Source organism: Crocodylus siamensis, chromosome 11, assembly GCF_052110815.1.
Source record: "Crocodylus siamensis isolate JL-2025a chromosome 11, ASM5211081v1, whole genome shotgun sequence".
NCBI classification, from domain to species: domain Eukaryota; kingdom Metazoa; phylum Chordata; order Crocodylia; family Crocodylidae; genus Crocodylus; species Crocodylus siamensis.
Window position 1 is genome coordinate 48770254 of NC_143405.1, and position 20419 is coordinate 48790672.

Genomic DNA, 20419 nt, shown 5'->3' on the forward strand with positions numbered 1-20419 from the left:
AGGAAGCAAGTCTGGGGACTCAGGGGGGAGGGGGTGCATATTACTCGATAGGATGTAAAACTAAGTTCCTTGCCACATGCTCCAAATCTCAGCTACCTTTTGTCCTGGCCAGATTTCATTTAATCTAAATGCGTGTGTCACACTGAAACCTTCACTGTTTGAATGGCCTTTGAGATTCGAGACTTCCAGCCCCAAATAGCAGTGACTTGTTGCTGTCCAGGAGCATCTCCCTTCCTCCAACTTTGATCTAAGATCTGCTCCCACTTAGCCCTCATCCTCCCACGCTGCTTCCCCCATGCCATCCACTGCTCACTGGGTTTGCCGTTTTCCTCTGACAGACTCCCACCTTCTCACGAGTGATCCCCGCCCGGGGTCCTCTCTCAGGAGGCACCTGGATTGTCATCGAGGGCAACCACCTCAATGCTGGCAGCAACGTCACAGTGACAATCGGGGGACGGCCTTGTGCCTTTTCATGGTAAGGCTTCCAGTGGGGCAGCATCAGGAGAGGATTGGGGGCCTGCTGGGGTGAGGTAGGATGAACATGGGGGAGCACTGTGGTGGATGGAGCAGATGGGACCTACAAAGATGGTGGTGTTGGGACTTGCTTCTGGGAAGCCAGGCCAAGGGTCTGGAGCAAGGTGCCCGTGGAATTCATCCCTTCAAACCTCTTTGTTTCTGAGGTTCCTGAAAGAGACTGAAGAACTTGGATTTTCTCTCAAAAGCGCAAAGCCCTGAGGCATGAAGTGGATAATTTTTAGATTAGGGATGATAATGGAGCGGCTCTTTAAATATTTTCCTGCGGTAATTACTGGTTATCAGCCCTAATCGCTGCTGTTTGCAGCAGCCACACGATGGGGAACGCTCAGGAGCTGCACGCGCTTCTCTTGCTGCTTTTGTTTTATTTTCCTCTCTGCACTAACTGATGATTTCAAGAGTGCTTCCAGGGAGGGAGAGGGGAAGAGGCAGAGGGGGCAGTGTAGCTCCCCACACTCTCGTCAGATGCCAACAGCTGGATTTCCTCGGGGCCTGGGCCACAAGGAGTGCTGGCAACAGCAGGCTCCTGAGTGCTGCCAGAGGCTGCAGCTGGGCCTGTGTACATGTTGCATCTTGTCCATGATTCACTCCTCAGCCCAGCAGAACCTGACTTGAGAGGATGCGGGGCTGTCTGTTGAAGGAACAGGCAGCATGAATTGTCTCCAGCAGTGATGCAGCACCTGCATGCCTGTTTTGGCTTCTCCAGCCCTTAATCCTCCTCCATGGTGCGGGGAGGTAGATGGGGGTCTATCAGGGCAGGCAGTGTTGAAACAGAGTTTGGGGCTTAGTACCTGACGACTTACTTTCCTGTGTCCGCAGGAGGAGTGCCCGTGAGATTCGGTGTCGGACGCCCCCTGGCCAGAGCCCTGGCGGGTCACCCATCCTCATCAACATCAACCGAGCAGAGCTCAGCAATTCGGAGGTGAAGTACAATTACACTGAGGACCCCACCATCCAGAAGATCGACCCTGAGTGGAGCATCAACAGGTAGATGTATGGGGGCAGCAGGTATGAGTGTTCACTGAGAAAGTGGGGCCCTAGCACAGCCCTCTGCTCAGGAACCGTGCCTGGCTGCACCCGCCAGGCTGTTCAGTGTTAGAGTGCTGGGGATGGGACAGACTCTGGAGATACAGTGACTGCGCTGGGTGAAGCCAAGAGCACTTGTGTCCCTGGCATGGCTCCTCACCTCAGTGAACTTCTGGCTTGCAGCACTCAGCCTGGCAGGGGTCAGGCATAGAGAGGGTTTGAAATAAGTTTTAATTTCAGCTTGACATTTGGCTGCAGCAAATAAAATTAAAATATTTCCCACCAGGGGAGGTTTAAAATGTTTACATGGTTGGTTAAAAGGTTTGAATTGGCTGGAGGGGACACCGAGGAATCTGCTAAACGTCAGCACCACTGAGCCTTGCTGGGAACCAGGCACTGGAAAGGGTCCCCAGTGACCTGGGCAGGTTTCTCGCTGCTCTGGGGCTTTTCAAATGAGTCCTGGTGAGTGCCATGCCCTCGCCCTGGGTCAGATAGCTGGCTGGTGTCTAATGCTAATGGGGCTTTTGTGTCTCTGGCTCCTAGGCTCCTTTTAGTGTAATTGGATGGGTTGGAGAATCAATAATTCCCCCTGAGGTGGCCATGTCGAATTCAGAGCAGCTGCCATCCGCTGCTTGTACTGAGGTGGGGTCAGGGGCCTGGCTGCTTGGTAGGCATGGGTGCATACCCCAGAACTTCCTGCTATCTAGCATCACAGTTGGCAGCTGCATTAAAGAGGCATAGGTGTGAGTGAGTCTCTAGAGACTGAATGCCTCTTTCCTCTCAGAGGGAGGCAGGGATGGAGGCAGGTCCTGACTGTCAGTACTTGTGGCTTTGTAAGGGTCTTTGCTATCTGGAGCTGCACCTTCCATGTCTGCAGGGGACATACGGAGCTGAGAACTTGGCTGGAGCTGATGGCCAGGGCCTCCTGCGCTGCCATCACTTCCTATTGCTGGGAGACAGTTCTGGGTGAGGTGGCCCTCCTGGAATGGTGGCCAGGGCAAGGTTGTTTCAAAGAGAAGTTCTTGAACTGAGGTCTGTTGCCTCCTCATCTGCCACTCGTGCTAAGGGTGGAAGGTAGCCATTTTGAGATGCATTGACTGATGCTGTGGTGCCATATGAGGCTGTGGGGGGTGGATGATGCTGTTTCACATGTTATGCCCAAGTGCCAGAGCCTGGCTGCTGCTGCTTGATGGGTTAGGATGTTTCCAGCCTGAAGTGGGAAGGGACCAACTTGTATAACAGACAGAGCATGCAGGATGGGGCAGGCTGGGAGCAGGGCAGCGAGACTCATGCTTATGTTCCCCCTCCCTTGGGCCCCCAGCGTCTCTCCTAACCCCCTCCTCTGTCCCTCCTAGTGGTGGGACGCTGCTGACTGTGATTGGCACCAACCTGGCCACCATCAAAGAGCCCAAGATCCGTGCCAAGTACGGCAGCTCTGAGAGGGAGAACGTAAGTAGATTCCCAGCTCTGACAGGGGCCGTGTGCTTGGCTTGCAACAGGCAGGGGAGGTCTGCAGTAGTACCCCACAACCCTTCAGGAAATGGTGTTGGCCATTGGAAGAAGGACATTGAGCCATTTAGATCTTATCCCAGGGCAGGATGAAGCAACAGCTTTGGGAAGTGCTCACTGTGGGAGGAGGCTACAGGGTGGGATGAGAGTGAGGGGTGAGGGAATGGGAAGAGGAGCATGGTTTTGTGAAGATATCTTGGAAGCAGAAATGGTACCTGCCAAGGTGACCCCCGAGCCCCCGGTCCCTGGAAGGTTCCCTCCTGTCTGTCACCTTACATGCTTTTCTGGAGGCCATGCCCTGCACAAGCAGGAGTCTCCTCACCTCTCCCTCAAGTGGGGCTGTTTTGAGGATGGGCATGACAGCTGTTGGGCAGAGCACAGCAAGGCCACATTGCAGGCTAGGGAAGGGCTTGGAGAAGAGATCCATGCCTAATTGAAACATGAGAGGACACAGTTGAGGGGCAGCGGAGAGGAGGTCTTCCAGCAGCCCAGCCCCCGTAGTGGGTTCAGGACTGAGCAGGGGAAAGAGGGACTCCCATGGACTCAGCAGCCCTAAGTCTGGCAAAAGTTGCTGGCCTCCCATCCAGGCCCTGACCCCACTGGACTCAGCCTATGAGAGCAGACATGAGCCTAGCCCAGGGCGATGGCAGATTGCTCTGCTTAGCTCTGGTGACTTCTCTCTGCAGAACTGCACTGTCTACAATGACACCACCATGCTGTGCTACGCCCCCTCCATTGACAACCCTGTGCGGAGTCCCCCGGAGATCGGCGACCGCCCAGATGAGATTGGGTTTGTCATGGATAACGTCCAGGCACTGCTAATTGTCAACACCACCAATTTCGTCTACTACCCAGACCCTGTCTTCGAACCTCTTAGCCCCTCCGGCATGTTGGAGCTGAAGCCCAGTTCTCCCCTCATCCTCAAGGTACGTCCCAGCCCTTTTCCTGGCGTGGCCAGCGTTCTGGCTTTCAAGCTCCAGTTTCCTTTTCCACTCATGGCCAGTTGCACTTCCCATGCAGAAGGACAGAACTGTCCAGCACGCCTCGTAGTGGTTCAGCGTCAGAGCTGGTGGCCAGAAAGCTTAGCTCCTCGGGGGTTAAATGGACTGTGCTGGCCAAGTACAGCTGTATGGGTGGAAGGTGTCAACCCTGCCCTGCTGGAGCCATCTCACTGAATCCCACTGAGTCCATGCAGACACCCTGCCTTTGGGACAAGTGGATATTATGGCTCTAGATAAAGGCAAGGGGGAAGGGCTATGGGTGTGCAGAGCAGGCAGTGTGGGTACAAAGAGCCCACCTCCCTTCCTACCCCCTTTCCTGCTTAGCACAAGGTGGTCACAACCTCATGGTGCCTATGAGAGCTGTGGGATTTCCTTTTGGGGATGTGGGCGTGTGAGTTCCTGGCTGAGGAAACTTAAGAGCCTTGAGACCAGGTCCCTTCTTGTGAGCAGCGTGTATTTAGGGAGGAGCGTGCCAAGCCATTCCTCTCCCCTCTTAGAGTTTAGGGTCAGGGTGACTAGTCTTTCTGGGTGTCCCACCTTTGTAGCTTCCTGGTCATCTTCTGGGGGAGGGACTGAGCTCTGCCTGGCCTTCCGTCCTTTTCTTACCTTGCCCATGGGCTGGGGGCTAGAGAGCTGTGGGAGAGAATCTGCTGCATGAGTTTGCTTCCTGGGAACTAACAACCTTGGGCTTTCTTCCTTGACAGGGCCGGAATCTGCTTCCACCAGCTACCGGTAACTCCCGGCTCAACTATACAGTGCTGATTGGCGAAACTCCCTGTGCCTTGACTGTCTCCGAGACCCAGCTGCTGTGCGAGTCCCCAAACCTCACTGGGCAGCACAAAGTCACGGTAATGCCACTCCTTCCGCTTCGTGGCAGCCAGTCCTCCTCTGTGTTCTTAGGCTCTACAGGCCAGGCCCTTTTCTAGGGGCTGCTGCAACCCCTACAGATCCAGGCTAGGGGAGATGACCCTGTGTTAGGGATCTAGAGCACATCCAGTTTCCAGCTGTACGATGAGGCACCAGTAACTATGCTCCTCCCTGCATCCCATCTGTTATTGTCCTCCCTCTTGGGCGTGCTGTCTATAGGAGAACCCCAGGTGAGTCCCTTAGGCAGTTGTGCCAGCCCAGCTGGCTGTCCTTCGGTGAGGCCCTGCCATACCCCTTGCCTCAGACCCCACCCCTGCTTGGGACTTTTCCCTACCCTCTCACCCCCACACCTGCATGTGCTTGGGGCCTTGCATGTGGTTCCCACCCTGGCGGGCCCTCAGCTAGCCCAGAGTACTGCCATAGCTGTGGCTGTCTTCAACAGCACAGCAGCAAGCGGCCTAGTTTCTTTTCTGCTATTCCCCTCCAACTCTGAGCCAGCCTCTGCTGTTGAGGGGATGGAGGACCCATTGCGCTGACTGCTGCTCCGCTGGAATCTGGGGCACTGGGTTATGTGTCTGCCATATCCCGAAGTATGGAGTGCCAGAAGCAGATGCCTGTTGCAGGGACCATGCAGGCCTCCTAGCAGGGGGGCTGGACTAGATGACCTCCAAAAGTCCCTTCCAGCCCTACTTTTCTGTGATTGTGTGTCCTGCAGCAGCTTACACCATCCTGGGATGTTAATGCAGCCTGGCTGGAGACCTCGGGCCTCAATCCCTTCTGTCTCCCAGTGCACAACCTGCTATAGCCCTTGCCGGGTGCCCTGAGTGTGCCCTGGTTCTTGTTGGGTGAGGACTGGTCTGCATGGTGTTTGGTCCACATGACTTTGTGGAGAGACCCTGGGAAGCTTACCTCATAATACGCCATTTCCCACTGGCCTGTTGAGGTAGACCCAGGTCTCCTTCAGGCCCTTCAAAGGGTGTTGCGACCCAGCTTGGAGATCCCAGTGGCCCTGGATGGACCTGCCAGTGACTCCCTTTCCCTGCTGGCCACAGTCACTGGGTGCCAAACCACTGGCGTTTCCCAACCCCATTCCTCCCCCCACCACTGGCTTTGCTCTGAGTAAGACTGTGTCAGGTTGCAGTGCCACAGCACTAGTGCCCCAGGTCCTGGCACAGCCTTGTGTGTTTGAATGGGACCTGGAATGGTCTGTCCAGGCTCCACATCCATCAGGGAGCTCACTTTACATCCCATCTGTTATTGTAATGTTGGCTGAGTGAGACATCAAACTTGCTGCCTGGTCCTCGCAGGCACTGGAAGCATACCCATGTGTATTCTGTGTCTGTTAGAGCTCTCTATGGCGCACCGGACACCAGGCAGTGCTGCCTTGGCCCTGCTCTGTTCCTTCTCCAAACCCTGGGGTCCCTATAGCCAGGGGGTGCAGTTATCTCGCAGGTGCAACCTGATAATCCTTTTATTGTCCTACTAGCTTTGGTACATACTGCTTGTGTGTGGGGTCCTGTGGACTGGGACGTCCTGCTCCCTCCACCCCAACATGCATTTTCCCCTAAAGAGAGGGGAGGAGATGAGCTCCAAGCCCACCTTGCCCCTTCTGAGCTGACAAAACTGCCTGCCCTGAACATGCCCAGGGGTTAATACCTTTGGCTCAACCTCTCCCTGCACCATGAGAAAGTCCCTGCCAGGCTTTCCTGTAGAGCTGCTGTGGGGGTCAGGAGGCCTCCCTGGCCCCCTGCCTCTTTGTAATGTGCCCTGGATGTTTTGGCATGCGTTGAAAGCACCCAGCTGCGGCTCCAGCAGGTGTGAACTTGAAAGTACTGTCCAAACTCAAGGCAAAGGCTGTCCCCATTCAACCCAGCTACAAATGGGTCCGTCAGTCTGGGAGGTCAGGCAGAATGCTGGCAATAGCACTCCCTTGTCCGTCTGCAGCTACAGAGGCTGGTGGTCCTTGCCCACATTAGCCCAATGGGCCACCAGGCATGGGTGGGCCTTGGATGCTAGCCTGTACTGTAGTAGGTAGGTGGGAGAGGGGAGTCCAGCCTGTACTGTAGTGGGGAGGTGGGCTGTTCCCCAGCCCTTGGCACTGATGTGAGGCCTTTTTCCTCCCATGTGGCTCAGATCAAGGCTGGAGGGTTTGAATTCTCCCCGGGGACACTGCAGATCTACTCGGACAGCCTCCTGACACTGCCAGCCATCATTGGGATTGGCGGCGGGGGTGGGCTTCTCCTACTCATCATCATCATTGTCCTCATCGCCTACAAGCGCAAGTCCCGTGATGCTGACCGTACATTGAAGCGCCTCCAGCTGCAGATGGATAACCTGGAGTCCCGCGTGGCCTTGGAGTGCAAGGAGGGTGAGTCTTTTCAGCTTCTCTGCCCAGGTCCTCCTGACGCCATCCCCAGGGCCGCAGGGTGTTTCTGCTCTTGGCTCCTTCCTCTTTGCTGCTTCTGTCCCATCTAGCCCAGGTGGTTTCCTCCCCTCTTGAGTGTTCACTTTGTAGGACCCCTGTCAAGGAGCAGCAGTGCCAGGAATATCCATGCTCCCTCAGCAGAAAGTCACAGGTAAGGCATAGAGGGGATGGGTGTTAGTTAGCACTCAGGTAGGCAGACTCCTCCCTGCTGAGACTCATCCATTGCCCCTGTCCATTGTGGCTTCATTTGAGCTTTCCTCCATGGCCTCTATGTTTGTAGGCAGAAGGTCCCATGCCCTGCTCTCTCGATGGCCAGTTTACATTCTTCAGTCACACTGACCTCGATTCCAGCTCTTGACAGGGAGCCTATCCCTGCATGCAGAGAAGCTGCCATATTGTCCAGTCACTGTGTAGTGTGTCCTGAGGCACTGTCCTGGTCCAACAGCCCATGTGTATTTCCAGCCTGCTCCTTTCTCCTCTCTAGCCCTAACTGCAGCTGTGCTGCCTCCACAGGGAGGAATCTTTTGCTTGCAAAGCACAACGCTCACAGATGATGCACATGAAGTGATCCCACTAGAGTTCTGCTTGTGCAGCAACCAGGTCCATCTCATGCTGATGGCTCTGCATGCTTTTGTACTGCAGAGACCAGCCCCCCTTAGCTCCTTCAAGTTGCCTTTCGGACAGGAGATCAGAGCAGGCAGAAATACTCTGTTGGGGGAGCCAGTCTATTTTTGGTGGGATTTATTTTTTTTCAGTTAAGGCATTTTCTTCTAAGTCTAAAGGCGGAATAAAGAGGATAGAGAAGCCTGCCTGGAAAGGGCTGTGGGTCTCTCATTACATGACAGACGGATGCTGTGAAATTGGACAGAATGCCTCGTATGATCCTGCCGATAAAACCTAATTGCCCATTATCGCCGCAAGCCAGTGCCTGGGGCCATGACCCTGCCAACTGCAGCCGGCCCAAAGGCTGGGAACGAAGCAGGCACCTGAACTGAGATAATAAAAAGAGAGAAAACAGCCCAAAAAATCTGCACGGATGGCAATAGTGACAGAGTGGGGAGGGCGGGAGGGAGCCGGTGGAGGGGATCTCGTCTCGTCTTCCACAGCTGGCAGATAAAAGGATCTGCTTTTAATTAAAAGGCGCAATCTCTTCCCTGCCTTTTCTCTTTTCTAGTCCCACTAGTTACAGATAAGATAGCACGCCTTTCAAGCTGACGGTTTGTTTTTTCTCATCAGGCTGACGAGCCCGCAACCCTCTGCCTCGCTTCCAGCTCCCTTTAAAGTGCTGCTAATTTGATTTTTTTTTCTGTGTGGATTTTTCCCCCCTCTTTCCCTTATATAGTGTTAGGATTTCTTCCCCCAACATGCACACACCTCCCAACCCTCTCCTTTAAGTATGATTAAAGGTGCAGCACACCATTTCTCTCCCTCTCCAGCGCATGCTTGGGCTACATTTGTGCTCCTCATGAGACACCTGGCTGCGTATGTTCAGCTTCTCTCCATCAAATTATTTAGGTCAGAAGAAAATGAGGACGCTCGTGTGGCATGTAGTTTAAATGAATGTCTCACCTAGAACCTCAGAGCCTTGTAATTTACAGTGTGTGTGTGTGTGTGTGTGTGTGTGTGTGTGTGTGTACAGTGTGTAATTTACAGTGTGTGTGTGTGTGTGTAAAGGGACTTCTAAATACAGGACTGGCATCTGAACTCCTGGGTTCCGTTCCCAGGACTCACTACATGGTAGCCTGGAGAAGGCACTTCTGTAACTGCAAACGGAAGGTAATAATGACACTGACCCACCTGAACAAGGATTGTGAGACTGACTGGAGCTAATTAACATTTACAAATTGCCCTCCAATTACAGGCGATGGGTGGAGAGGTAAAGCTCTACTGCTGTGCTTGGGTGGGAGTTTTTATTTCAGAGGTAGCTGTGCGGTAGCTTCTGGTCTGTGGTCAGGATGGTGGCCTGGGCTGGGCCTTGTAGTCCCCTAATACAGCTTTACTCTTTCCATCCAGCCTTCGCCGAGCTGCAGACAGACATCCACGAACTGACGAATGACTTGGATGGGGCTGGCATCCCCTTCCTGGACTATCGCACCTATGCCATGAGGGTCCTCTTCCCAGGAATAGAAGACCACCCTGTGCTGAAGGAGATGGAGGTGTGGTAATGTGTGTATGTGTGTCTGTCTGTCTCTAATTTTTCACCCCAGGGATACCTGGCTTTGGGGTCTGTGATTCATACTCTGCGTCAGGGGGCAACCTTGCTCATTCGCCATTATGGCTTGCTCCTCTATTTGAGTAAGGGTGTCTTGTAGGCTGCAGTGTATCTCAGTGGCCTGGGCTTAACAGTGAATGCAAGGGTGGGAGAGTTATTGATCTAGGAGCAACATCAGCCCTCCTCTATTTGCCTTAGCAAGAGCTCATTGTCTCTGTGAATCATGGAGGAGCATTGTTTAAGAGGACTTGTCCATGCAGTTTCCTTGACCTTTGACACCCTTGGTTCTGGATTTAGGATTTTCAGGTTCTCTACAATGTCATTTTCCTTCTTCTGTGAACAGCTGAGGGCAGCACATGTGCAAGAGCATAAGAGCACATATAGTCTCCTCTTGCTTCATATGGAATCCCTTAATAACACCACATAATACAGAGTTTTGTTCCATTGGACAGAGGCTTACTTGGGAATGGACCCCCTTTGACTTCTTAACCAAGGGATGGGGACTGTCATGCTGTATGGAGAACAAAAACCCTTGTGCCATGTTGGGCTATGAATTTTTTTAACACAGCGCATAATTAACCTGTGGAACTCATGGCCACAACTATCAATAAGGCCAGGAGTTGCTAGACTGACCAAGAGCTTGACGGAGCTCAAAGCAGGATTAGATGTGTATGTGGACAAGGGGAAAATCCAGAGATGTGTTCGCTAGGACTGGGGTGTTAGTTGACCACTGTAGGCCTGATTTCAAGAGCTTGTTGTTCCCACTGCTCTCAGTGGCTGTTGTGCTCACTGATGAGGATTAGGAAGCAAGTTCTCCCAGGGCCAGGTTATTCCACTGGTTTCTGTCCTGGTGCTGTTGCACCTTGGCCTAAAGTATCTGGAACCATCCATTGATGGAGACATGGGTTCATACTTGATGAGGCATCAGCCTGTTCCTATCTGGCTCTTCTAGTGTTTAGTTACAGAGCACAGATGTGCTGACTCCTGTCAGGGAGGCTCTGGGTGCATTTTTCTGTTCTCTAGATGTGCGCAAGTGGGAAATTTGTTCCTGAGGGAAGCCAGGAACCCCCACAGCCTGGCACATTGGAGGCTCTGACGGGATGGATCTCTAGGAGATGCCCTGTAGAGATGGATCCTGTGTTGGTCTTGAGGAAGGAGCTGGTGGGCCTGACGCGGCCTGGCTCATCTCCCTTGTCAGTGATCCTGGTCAGCGATGCTAACCCTCGCACTGCCAGGAGTGCTCTGCTTTGCAGCTGTCTGTGCAGCCACGGGCAGATCGTGCATTTCACTGGCAGGTGTCTCCCAGGGGCTGAAAGATGGATGAAGCCTCTTCCTGTGTTTCTGAGGATCACTAATGACTTTCCCACTCACTGCCTCCGACTGCTGTCTCTAGCTTATCCTTTGCTCTTCCTCTAGGGGCAGAGGGTGACCATGTGGCTATTAGTTGTAACGCTTTGAGTGCAGTGTGCTTGAAGCCACCTTCTTACCTTCCAGAAAGTGTTGACCTGTCACTCCCATCTCTGGAGAGGTTGACTGTTCCTCTACAGGGAGCGGCATTGCTACTGTCCATCCTAGCTTTATCCACGGCCAGGCTGACTGGGCTTCAGCCCCTGTTACTTATCTGCCTTATGTAGAGTAAACTACAGCTCAGCTGTAACTGGGGTCTGCAGCCTACATAGCCCCTCAGCTTGTTTACTGTGGCTCTCCACGGTTAGCTCCCATCAGCTTCACTTCCAGACCCAAGCTGAGGAGAGGAGCTTCATTTACTCTCCCTCTTCTCCAAGGCTCCCCAGCAAATTGACTCAGGGTGCCAGTTTGTTTCTTCAGGGTCAGGAGAGACTGGGGGGTCCAGCATAATCACTGAGTGTCCTCTGTGTGGCTGCCACACTCAACAGCATTAGTATCAGTATTTGTATTAATATAATTTCCACTGTCATTTTCTTAGCTTATTCAGTTGGGTTCATTTGATGCCTGACTGGACCCTGTTTCCACCAGACTAGTCCCATGTCATCCACCTTCCTGGTTCTGGGTTTCCCCCCATGCAGAATCCCATCCTCTCTCTTCTCCATCTCCCCCACCTCTCTGAGGCTCCCTGGGTTTGCTTAATTTAGTGCATACAATTGCATGTAATTGCCTTTCTGTTTTCCTTGCTACAAAGGCTGCTCTTGGTTGGAGTGGTGAGGGGTGACCTTAGCTTCACCGTGTTGCTGACCCGGCACGGTAATTAATGTTGACATAAGCTTCAGAATGTCTTTGGGTGAAGCCACTGGCCTGATGCAGGGTACAGAGTTGTTAATTGCAGGGCATCGAGACCTTTACACTCCAAATACACATGCCCCCTGGAACGCGGCCTGACCACTGCTTTTGAGGACTCTCTCTCCAGGGTAAGGGGGTTAGTGCTCTTTCTCCTGCATCCTTTCATACCTCCAGCTTTGGAGGTCACCACTTTTCCAAAAGATTCCCCATATTCATGGATCTCTGCTCAGACATCTAGGCTTGTAGAAGGCCCAGAGGCATCCCTTTGTATGCTGGCTTGGGGACACTGTGCTCTTATCACATAGCATTAAGATGTCAATCAATAGACAACTTGGAAGGATGATAGGATGATGTCCCATAGGGCAAAGGGAAGTAGACCACGAAATTCTTATCCTAACTCATTTCCATTGCGACAAGGGCCTTGCTAACTTACAGCCATAGGTGGGGAGGGGTAGATCCTTCAGCAATAAAACCTGCGGCTGTGGGACATTATTATGAGGGCTGTGGACTTATAGCTGCCCTCCATAGTTCTTGTTGGCACTCTGTTCCCAAGCTAACCAGTGCTATTCTGCTGTCTCATTCTGCTAGGCACCCCAGAACAAGTATTCCAGACCCACATGGAGATGACAGGATGCTCCTGGAAGAAGGGTCTCCTTTGGTAGGGTGACTAGGGCTTTGCAGCTTGGAGACAGGGTACCTGGGTTTGGTTCTGGCTGAATGGCAGGATGTGGCAAGGGTAAAGCACAGGAATGCTGACTGGAGGTTCGGAGGCTTTGCTGGGAAGGGCCGTCTCAGTGAGGTGGACTGCTACTCCCCCCACAACAGTCCCTCAGGCACTGTTGTTAAGCTGTCAAACATTGTATTTTTAATGTAGCTCCCCATTGTTCATTGGACTCTCCCAGGTTAACAAAGTCTTTTGATATCCTGTCATTAGCAGCTCACGCTTCATTCCCCTGACATGAAAAATGCTTCACCAAGCCTTTGTGTTGACCAGAACTTAGCAGACCCTGAGCACTTTGTCCTCTGATGGAAAAAAAAAGCCTCTTATCGGCCCTTTTCATAGAATTATGGGGTTGGAAGGGGACCTTAAGGTTCATCTCATCCAACCTCATGCACACCTGATCCTCAGCCATCCCAGATGTCTCTTTATCCTGCCCCTTAATAATCTCTAATGAGTGAGATTGCACAACTTTCTTAGGCAGCTTGTTCCAGTGTCCTCCAGTTCTCGCAGCTTAGGAGGTTTGTACCAAGAGGTAGTTTAAATTGCATTTTTATAAGTTGTTTTCCCGCATAGATTCATAGATGTAGGGTTGGCTGTGGAGGAGCTGGATTCAAGTTGAGGTCTTGTATGGCTCTCTGCAGTTGAGAGGGTGTCCCTGATTAGTCATGGCCTTGTTCTATGCAAGAGGGAACCTGGGCTTGTTTCCAAGACCTGGTCTCTTCCTCTCTCTTCTTGAGGTTGGGTGTGCCTAGAAGGCACCCCTACTGTGATAGGGTTGACAGGCTTGTATTGTCCTGTGGTATGTAGCACCCAGAGGAGAAGTGGTGGCATGATCAGGAAGAGCAATATGAGGAAACCACACAAGAAGGGGTAGCTTAGCTGAAATTGTCCCACTGTCCTGGCCTGGAAGCCTGCAGTGAAAGATTCCCATATTTTTAACCATCAGTTAAAGGACATGGAAGTACACAGTTCTCTTTCTTCAGCTGAGAGGAAATTTGTGTAGCCTTGCCAGGCTCAGCTGACTGAGGGGTCATATGCAAATCTGCTGAGCAACCATCAGCAAGTCTGAAAAGAAGTGGGGAAGTTCCCAGTTTTCTGTCTTTTGGTGTCTGCCATTCACTGAGGGGAAGGAGGAGGACTTTGTTTTCCTCAAAAGTCCAAAGTTAATGTTACCATGGGCTAAATAGAAAAGCTATTATCCCACTTTCCAGCACAAACCCAGCCTAGTAGAAGAGTGGAGTGGGGGAAAAGTGGAGGGACTGAGAGGTGGATCTTGTCTACAAGGACTCATGTGGCTGGATGTTGGCAGAGTGACATCCCTCTGGTGTAGACAATCCATTTAAGTGTGTACCATGGACGCATCACCTAAGGGAAGGACTTTCTGGTTTCCAGTGATAAATGCTGTATTTTCAGTGTTTTGCCTCACCCTGCCTACCATAAGAAGCCACCCAGCTGTAGTCCTCACCTGGGCACTCTCTGGGGCTGTGCCTCTGAAGGATGAGGGCAGGTTTTGAAATCCCATCCCTCAACAGGGTCCAGCTAGGGCAAACAAAGCGGAGGTTACTCTTCTGGGTCTCTCCCCATTGAAGGCAGGCAGCCCTAGTTGCTCCAGCCCATGGGACGTAACTCAGCTTTTGACTTGGCTGCGCTTCCAAACAAGGGCTGGGCCTGCTAAGTGGGAGTTGGATCTGGGTGGAGGTTTAGGTTGGGGTTGGGATTCAGCAGTTGCAGATGCCCTAGAGATTTTGCCTCCATATGGCCAAGCATGAGCTCAGCTGTTGCCATGAGATTTTCACCATCTTAAAAAAAAATCTCAGCTCATGTCTGAATTGGAACCAGAAAACAGGCTTCTTCTGGGTCTGGATCCAAACTGCGGGGGCAGATTCAGATGCAAAGATTTGCATCCACTTCCCGCTCTCTCCTAGGAGTACTCTGGGGTACTTTGGCACATCTCTTTCTTCAGCACTGGGCTGCTGGCTTGCGGTGTAAACCCAGGGTCTGCTATCAATTCCTCAATCATTGTGGAGGGGACAGAGACTGCAGGAGCCAAGCTCAGCTGTGAGGGAATAGAACCTGCTGTTAGGAGTAAACGGATGAAATTGGAAAGGTGAGCTTTGAGGAACCTTTCCTAGCAAAGAGTCTTTGGAGTCCTTTCCAAAGGGAAGGGGTGGAAACTTCATTTAAACCTAGACAGGATGAAGCCTGGAGAAGAAACTTCAGTTTTACATAGGCCAGGGGAGGGAGGTGGACTAGACAGGACCTCAAATGTCTAGGATTCCAGACACGCTGCACTCCCAGAGCACAGGAGAGTGTGAGGGCTTGGGTGGGAAACAAACATTATAGTTGCAAGGGAGGAGAAAAAGGGGACAAATTAAATAAAGCAAATACAGTTGTGTAAGCATCATATAATTTAATCAGGTTTGCTTTTATTTGTCTCCTTAATCAGAACGAGTGTAACACTAGCTATTACAAGTGACGGGGAAGGAGCTGTTCCATACACACGCCATCATCCAAAGCCAAGTATTAGCGCTGCCGTTAACAGCTCCCTTTCTCTTTGGGTCTGTGTGTGTGTGTGTGTGTTTTTCTCCCATTGCTTTGTGTGAATTTAATCCTGATTAAATATTTAATTCCTTATTGTTCATTTACTTCGGCTAATGATCATCAAGTTAAACACAAAGCCCCAGCAAAGCAGGAGGCAGTGACTGTGTGCGGGGGCTCAGCCTGGGTGTGTTCAGAGCTGAGTCTGGTGATACTGCGTGTGACATGTTTTGCAGTCTCCCCCGCCAGCCTCTCACACTCCCTGCATGAAGCCCTGATAAGATCGCCAGTGTAGGACAGGACCAATTTCCCGGCTTATCGAGCGGCGGCTGCTCCGCTAGCCAGGAACATGGCTCTGATAGGATCGTGGCATCTGATCCCCACGTCTCCCGAGCACGCGGAGGATGGCTTGTGCTTGGATCAGCTTGAAGACACGTGCTGCTGTCAAACCCCATTGCTAAGTGGTCAGAGTGTTGGAGATGCAGCAGGTGGCTGGCTCCTTAGACCTAGATCCAAAGCAAAAACCCCTGGGGTAGAGCAAGATGCGGAGGGCAGTAGTGGTACTTGCTGGCCCATTGCTCAGGGAGCCCCTGCTGCTTCCTTCTGAGACTTTTTGTTGAATTCTTTTCACCTAGTATAAGGTGCCCAAGAGAAGGATTGTCTTGTGTGTGGGGGGGTGTCTATCCCTTTATCTTCCAGAGCATGTGTGAGGGGACATGTGCACTGTAGCTGGAAGTGTGTTTAGACCATGCGTAGACATGCTTGAGCTAGTATTACCCTGCCTAGTTCAGGTACTGATAGCAGTGACAATGCAGTAACGTAGGCATCAGCTGCTGAGTAGGCACCCAGGCTTCCAGCTGGGATTACATAGCACGTGGCTCCACTGCTAGCACCCAGACTAGCTTGATTAATTCCAGCTTGTGCATGTCTGTGCCTGTTGGCATCAGACCAGTACCCAGAGGCTCTCTGTGCCTCGGCTCCCCATCCATGCAATGTGGGTGATAGCACTGGCCTACTTTGTGGGAGAGTGATGAGGAGAAGTACAGTACTACCTGGGAGGTGTCATGATGTCAGGGACTGTACATGCAGCTAAAATAGACTGGCTCTTAGAGGCAGAGACTCTGTTTGCAGGGCACATACAGCAGAGGTGGTGGGAGAGTACCCCTCTGCACGCTCCCCTTTAGGGATATGGGCAAACATACACTTAGGATGCCTTCAAAAGGGGAGGGAGAGACATTGCTTGGGTCACAACTATTCTACAGTAACTGTTAGGTATGCAAGAGCCTGGAGCCATATGAGGACAACAGAACCACCCCAGCTTCACCCCTCCCTTATCCAGGAGCAAAGCTGGGACCAGCATGCGGCACAGCAAAGCAACTGCTGTGGAGTTCGGTTTTGCTGCTGCTCCAGGTGTATGTGTTTCTGTACCCTGGGATTGCTGCTAGGAGCAGGTTCTGTCTGTCTCTTGTCTGGGGCACCAGCACAGACATGGGGAGTACCAGCTGTGTTTCAGGGTCTGGTGTGGCCACCCGAGCACTTGGGACTGGACACTGACAAATCCACATCAGGCAGGCACAGGGAGTGGGATCTTTGGCCTGTGGGAAGCAGCAACACTCTGAGATTCATTTCCATGACATGAACACAGAGAAATGTTGTGGAATGAAAAACGCCAGCTGCGAGGCTAATAGGTAGTAGAGGTATTGTCATAAAATAGAAGAGGCAGACCAGTGAAGAGGCAGGCTGCTCAGGGGCTTTGGTAAAAGAGTGTGATCCACCCCAACAGGTCTGCATCAGGGACAGGGGCTCTGCCCACTCTATGATCATCTAGCCACCCCTGCTGCCATGGAGGCATCTCCATACAGATAGCCCCCACATGTCCTCAGGCAGGGCTGCGCCTCACTGCTGCATCCAGCTTGGCTTCACCCACTCTCCTGGCTGAACTCCGTTGTCCGGAGAAGCCTGAGGCCAGTTATTCACATAGAGCACACATTCAGGGAGCAGGTCTCAGGGGTGGGTCCCAGCAGCTTCTCCATGGGCAGGTGTGTTGCTATAACCCCTGACAGCCCTTTGAGCCAGTTTCTGGTGTGTTGTCCAGTAGTAGTTCTACAAACTGATCTTGACCCTTCCTCTAAAGGGTGCTGGCCATTGCTACAGACAGGATACTAGCTGGCTGGATCACGGCAGTCCCTGTGTCCTGCCTTGTAACAGGCTTGGCGTTACCCATCCAATCTGACATCCTCCATTGAACTCAGGACTCTTCATGAGTTGCAGCTCCCTTCCTTCTTCAGCAAATCTGACTCATAGCTATTGTCTTGTTTCCTCAGGTTCAGGCCAATGTGGAGAAGTCCTTGACTCTCTTTGGGCAGCTCTTGAATAAGAAACATTTCCTGCTGACCTTCATCCGCACCTTGGAGGCACAACGTAGCTTCTCCATGCGGGACCGGGGCAACGTGGCCTCCCTGATCATGACAGCCTTGCAGGGAGAGATGGAGTATGCCACCGGCGTGCTGAAGCAGCTCCTCTCGGACCTCATCGAGAAGAACCTGGAGAGTAAGAATCACCCCAAACTGCTTTTGCGGAGGTGAGTGTCCGTGTAAGAACTTAAATGAGACTTATTGGTGAGGGAAGGTTTTTCAGAGAATCTCTGGGACAAGGTGGGGCTGAGGTACCTGCTCTGAGGTAGTCGTGTGCCCTTTACTTTTCTTAAACAAAAACATCTCATGATATATTGGTCTGCAGAGCAGCGTGATACTCTGCTGCATCTGTGCTTTTGGAAGGAAGCCCCTTTCACATCCATTCTTTGCAGTGGAGAAGCATTTGTGCCAATGCCACAGGGGTGTGTGTATACTGTTCTAGCCACATGGCTCCATGGTTTCTCCAGGTCCAGTACTGCAGAGCAGTGCTGTTCAACACGTTCCTGTCCCTTGGCCTACGCGTGCGCACGTGCGTTTGCGCAGTGTCCCTCTTGTGATGTCATCGGCTGTCTTCTCCATCAGCAGAGCTCATGTCAGCAGTGGCAACAGCTGATGGATAAGACCCCTGGTAAAGCACTTCCTTGGCTGTGCGAAAGATTCCCCTGTGAGATATAAATGTGGGACCTTGGGACCTTCCTGCGTTTTGGACAGATGGATGCTCAGAAGTGGTTGTTTATTTCAGCACTTGGAGAACACTGCAGGATTTCAGAGCTGTGGATTTAAAGGCTGCTGGAGGCCATTTTTTTCTGCAGTTGTTGATGTCATTGTTAACCCCCTGTTGCCGGGCCAGAGCTCTGTTAGGGTCCCAAGCCATACCTTGGAACAGGGACTGTGGATTTCCTCCATGCCCTTGGCCGTCTATAATGCCTTCCTGAACCAGGTGGAGGCCAGACAGGGACTCGCCAAAGACCATGTGTTGCCTTGCAGGCTTCCAGATTGCACGCCCTGCACTCTGGGGTTCTTAGGCTCAGAGTTTGCCAGGACTCTCCCATCACCTCACAGGTACCATCTGATGGGTGCTGTGTCTGACCTGTTGTGGCCCTGGACCTCTGCCATGCATGTGTTAGATGGTGGGTTGCAGGCAAGACCAAAGTGGGTTACAGTCCGTGACTTTGGTTCTTGGCCTGTTGTCAGCAATATGCCGTCCTAAGCTGGATGAGCTCTCCGACTAGCTTGCCTGTCTACCATTCTTTTTTCTGTACGCAAATCTGGCATGGGGGCCGACAGCCCAGCAGATAAAGGATACTGTCTTCTAGGGCCTGCATAAGCATTGGCCCCGTAATGATCCTCCCTCCAGCTGACAAATGACTGAACTGGGATGGACTTGATTCAAGGGGCTGGTTCTTTAGGAAGTGATGGGTGAGTGAGGAAAGTAGCTGCCTTCCCCCCAGAGCTGAGCCCTCTGTGAACATGATGTTCATGGTGCCAGGATAGCACAAGTTCCGGGGCAGGCTCCACCATGGCTCTTCACAAGCGTAACTGCAGGCTGCTGCTTTGGCCTGCATGTGTTGGTGCCAAGAGGGAGCAGGAGATGTTGGCACAATGCCCTTGCAGCAGATCAGTCCCTGGCTAGACTACATTCCTGAGGGTGTTAGAGCCGGAAACCCGTGGTGAGGCAGCACATGTGAATGCAGTGATGCTCCTGTCAGCATCCCAGTGCTCCTGGCATTTGCTGAAACCTGGAGCTGTGATCGGTATCTCCCTTCTGGCAAGGTAGCTCTTAGTCATATTTTACGTCACCACAAACACACAGAGGTCCCGTCTTGCTGGAGCACTTCAGAGCACCCAGCTTTATTTCCCTAGGCCTTGTCCATGCCCCAAAGGAGTGGGGTGAGGGGGTTATGTAAAATTTGAACGAGGTTTTGGAAACCTTGAGTCTTGTGGGGGTTCGGGGGTAGGGAAAGTGTGCGAGCAGGAGGCAGCGCTCCAGCTCTGCCACCAATCTGTTCTGCCCCATCAATATTTAACAATAGCTCTGAGCTGTCCTCTATCATGAGCTGATGAATATTGAAAGATACACCGAGTGCAGAACCAAAACAATTAATAAGCAGCACAGAGCCCCTCCCTGCTTTCTTCCTGCTCTGGGAGCTATCCCTTCATCACTGCAAAGCTCCATGCTCCCCCGTTCCTGCCTCCCGGCTCCAGGAGCGGTAGTGCTGCTTCCTGGACAGTGATGATACCTTCTCCCTGCTCATGGAGCAAGCTGTCAAGCACCAGGTGAGCCAGCAAGTCTCTCAGAGCCTACAATGTGCCAGCAGTGCCCAGACTGCCACTGGGCGAGGGGGGAGGTGTGTGTGTGGGTCTCAGGGTCTCCAAAGTCCACTGGTCTTTCTCTTGATGCTGTTTAGGAGCTTCAACCAGCCCTTGGAGGTCAGGCTTCAAAGAGTGGCATTTGCAAGGCCATCAGTATATATTCCAGCAGTGAAAGTATCAGGAGGGGAGGATCGTAAGGGAAGTTTCACCAACCATCTGCTGTTTATTTGTCTGTCTGTGTGTGTCTCTGGGCAAGTCACTGAGTCCCTGTTTGCCTTGGTTTCTGCACCTGTGAAATAGGGGTGATTTCTGCCTCCTAGGAGTGTTGTCACTGCCTATCTCTTTGCCTCGGTTTCTTCATCTGCATTATAGGGGTGACTTCTATGTCCTAGGAGCGCTGCGAGCATAGATTCATCACTTCCTTGAGATCCTCCTAAGGACTGCGGTAGAGAAGGGCATGTGGACTGGACCAGGGGCTGGCCACTGACTTTGATAGCAGCAGGTTGATGGGATGTGGTCTTCTGTGTTTCCTCTCTCTCCATGCAGCCACTGTTCCCCTCTCCTGAGAGCATCCTGCTGTCTGCTCCCTCTGCTCACCCCTCT

The 20419-nt window shown here is 52.2% G+C and overlaps 1 protein-coding gene across 6 annotated transcripts in view; it reads left to right on the forward strand.

The window, feature by feature from the left end:
* The window catches only part of PLXNA1 (plexin A1), a 233419-nt gene that overhangs the window by 181933 nt on the left and 31067 nt on the right, over positions 1–20419 (forward strand). For all 6 annotated transcript variants that reach the window (XM_090022932.1, XM_090022938.1, XM_090022936.1 and 3 more), the window contains exons 15-22: positions 339–475; positions 1354–1521; positions 2916–3009; positions 3756–3995; positions 4775–4918; positions 7071–7305; positions 9376–9518; positions 17414–17670. In XM_090022932.1, coding sequence (XP_089879058.1) covers positions 339–475; positions 1354–1521; positions 2916–3009; positions 3756–3995; positions 4775–4918; positions 7071–7305; positions 9376–9518; positions 17414–17670 — 1418 coding nt within the window. The remainder of the gene's footprint in view (positions 1–338; positions 476–1353; positions 1522–2915; positions 3010–3755; positions 3996–4774; positions 4919–7070; positions 7306–9375; positions 9519–17413; positions 17671–20419) is intronic.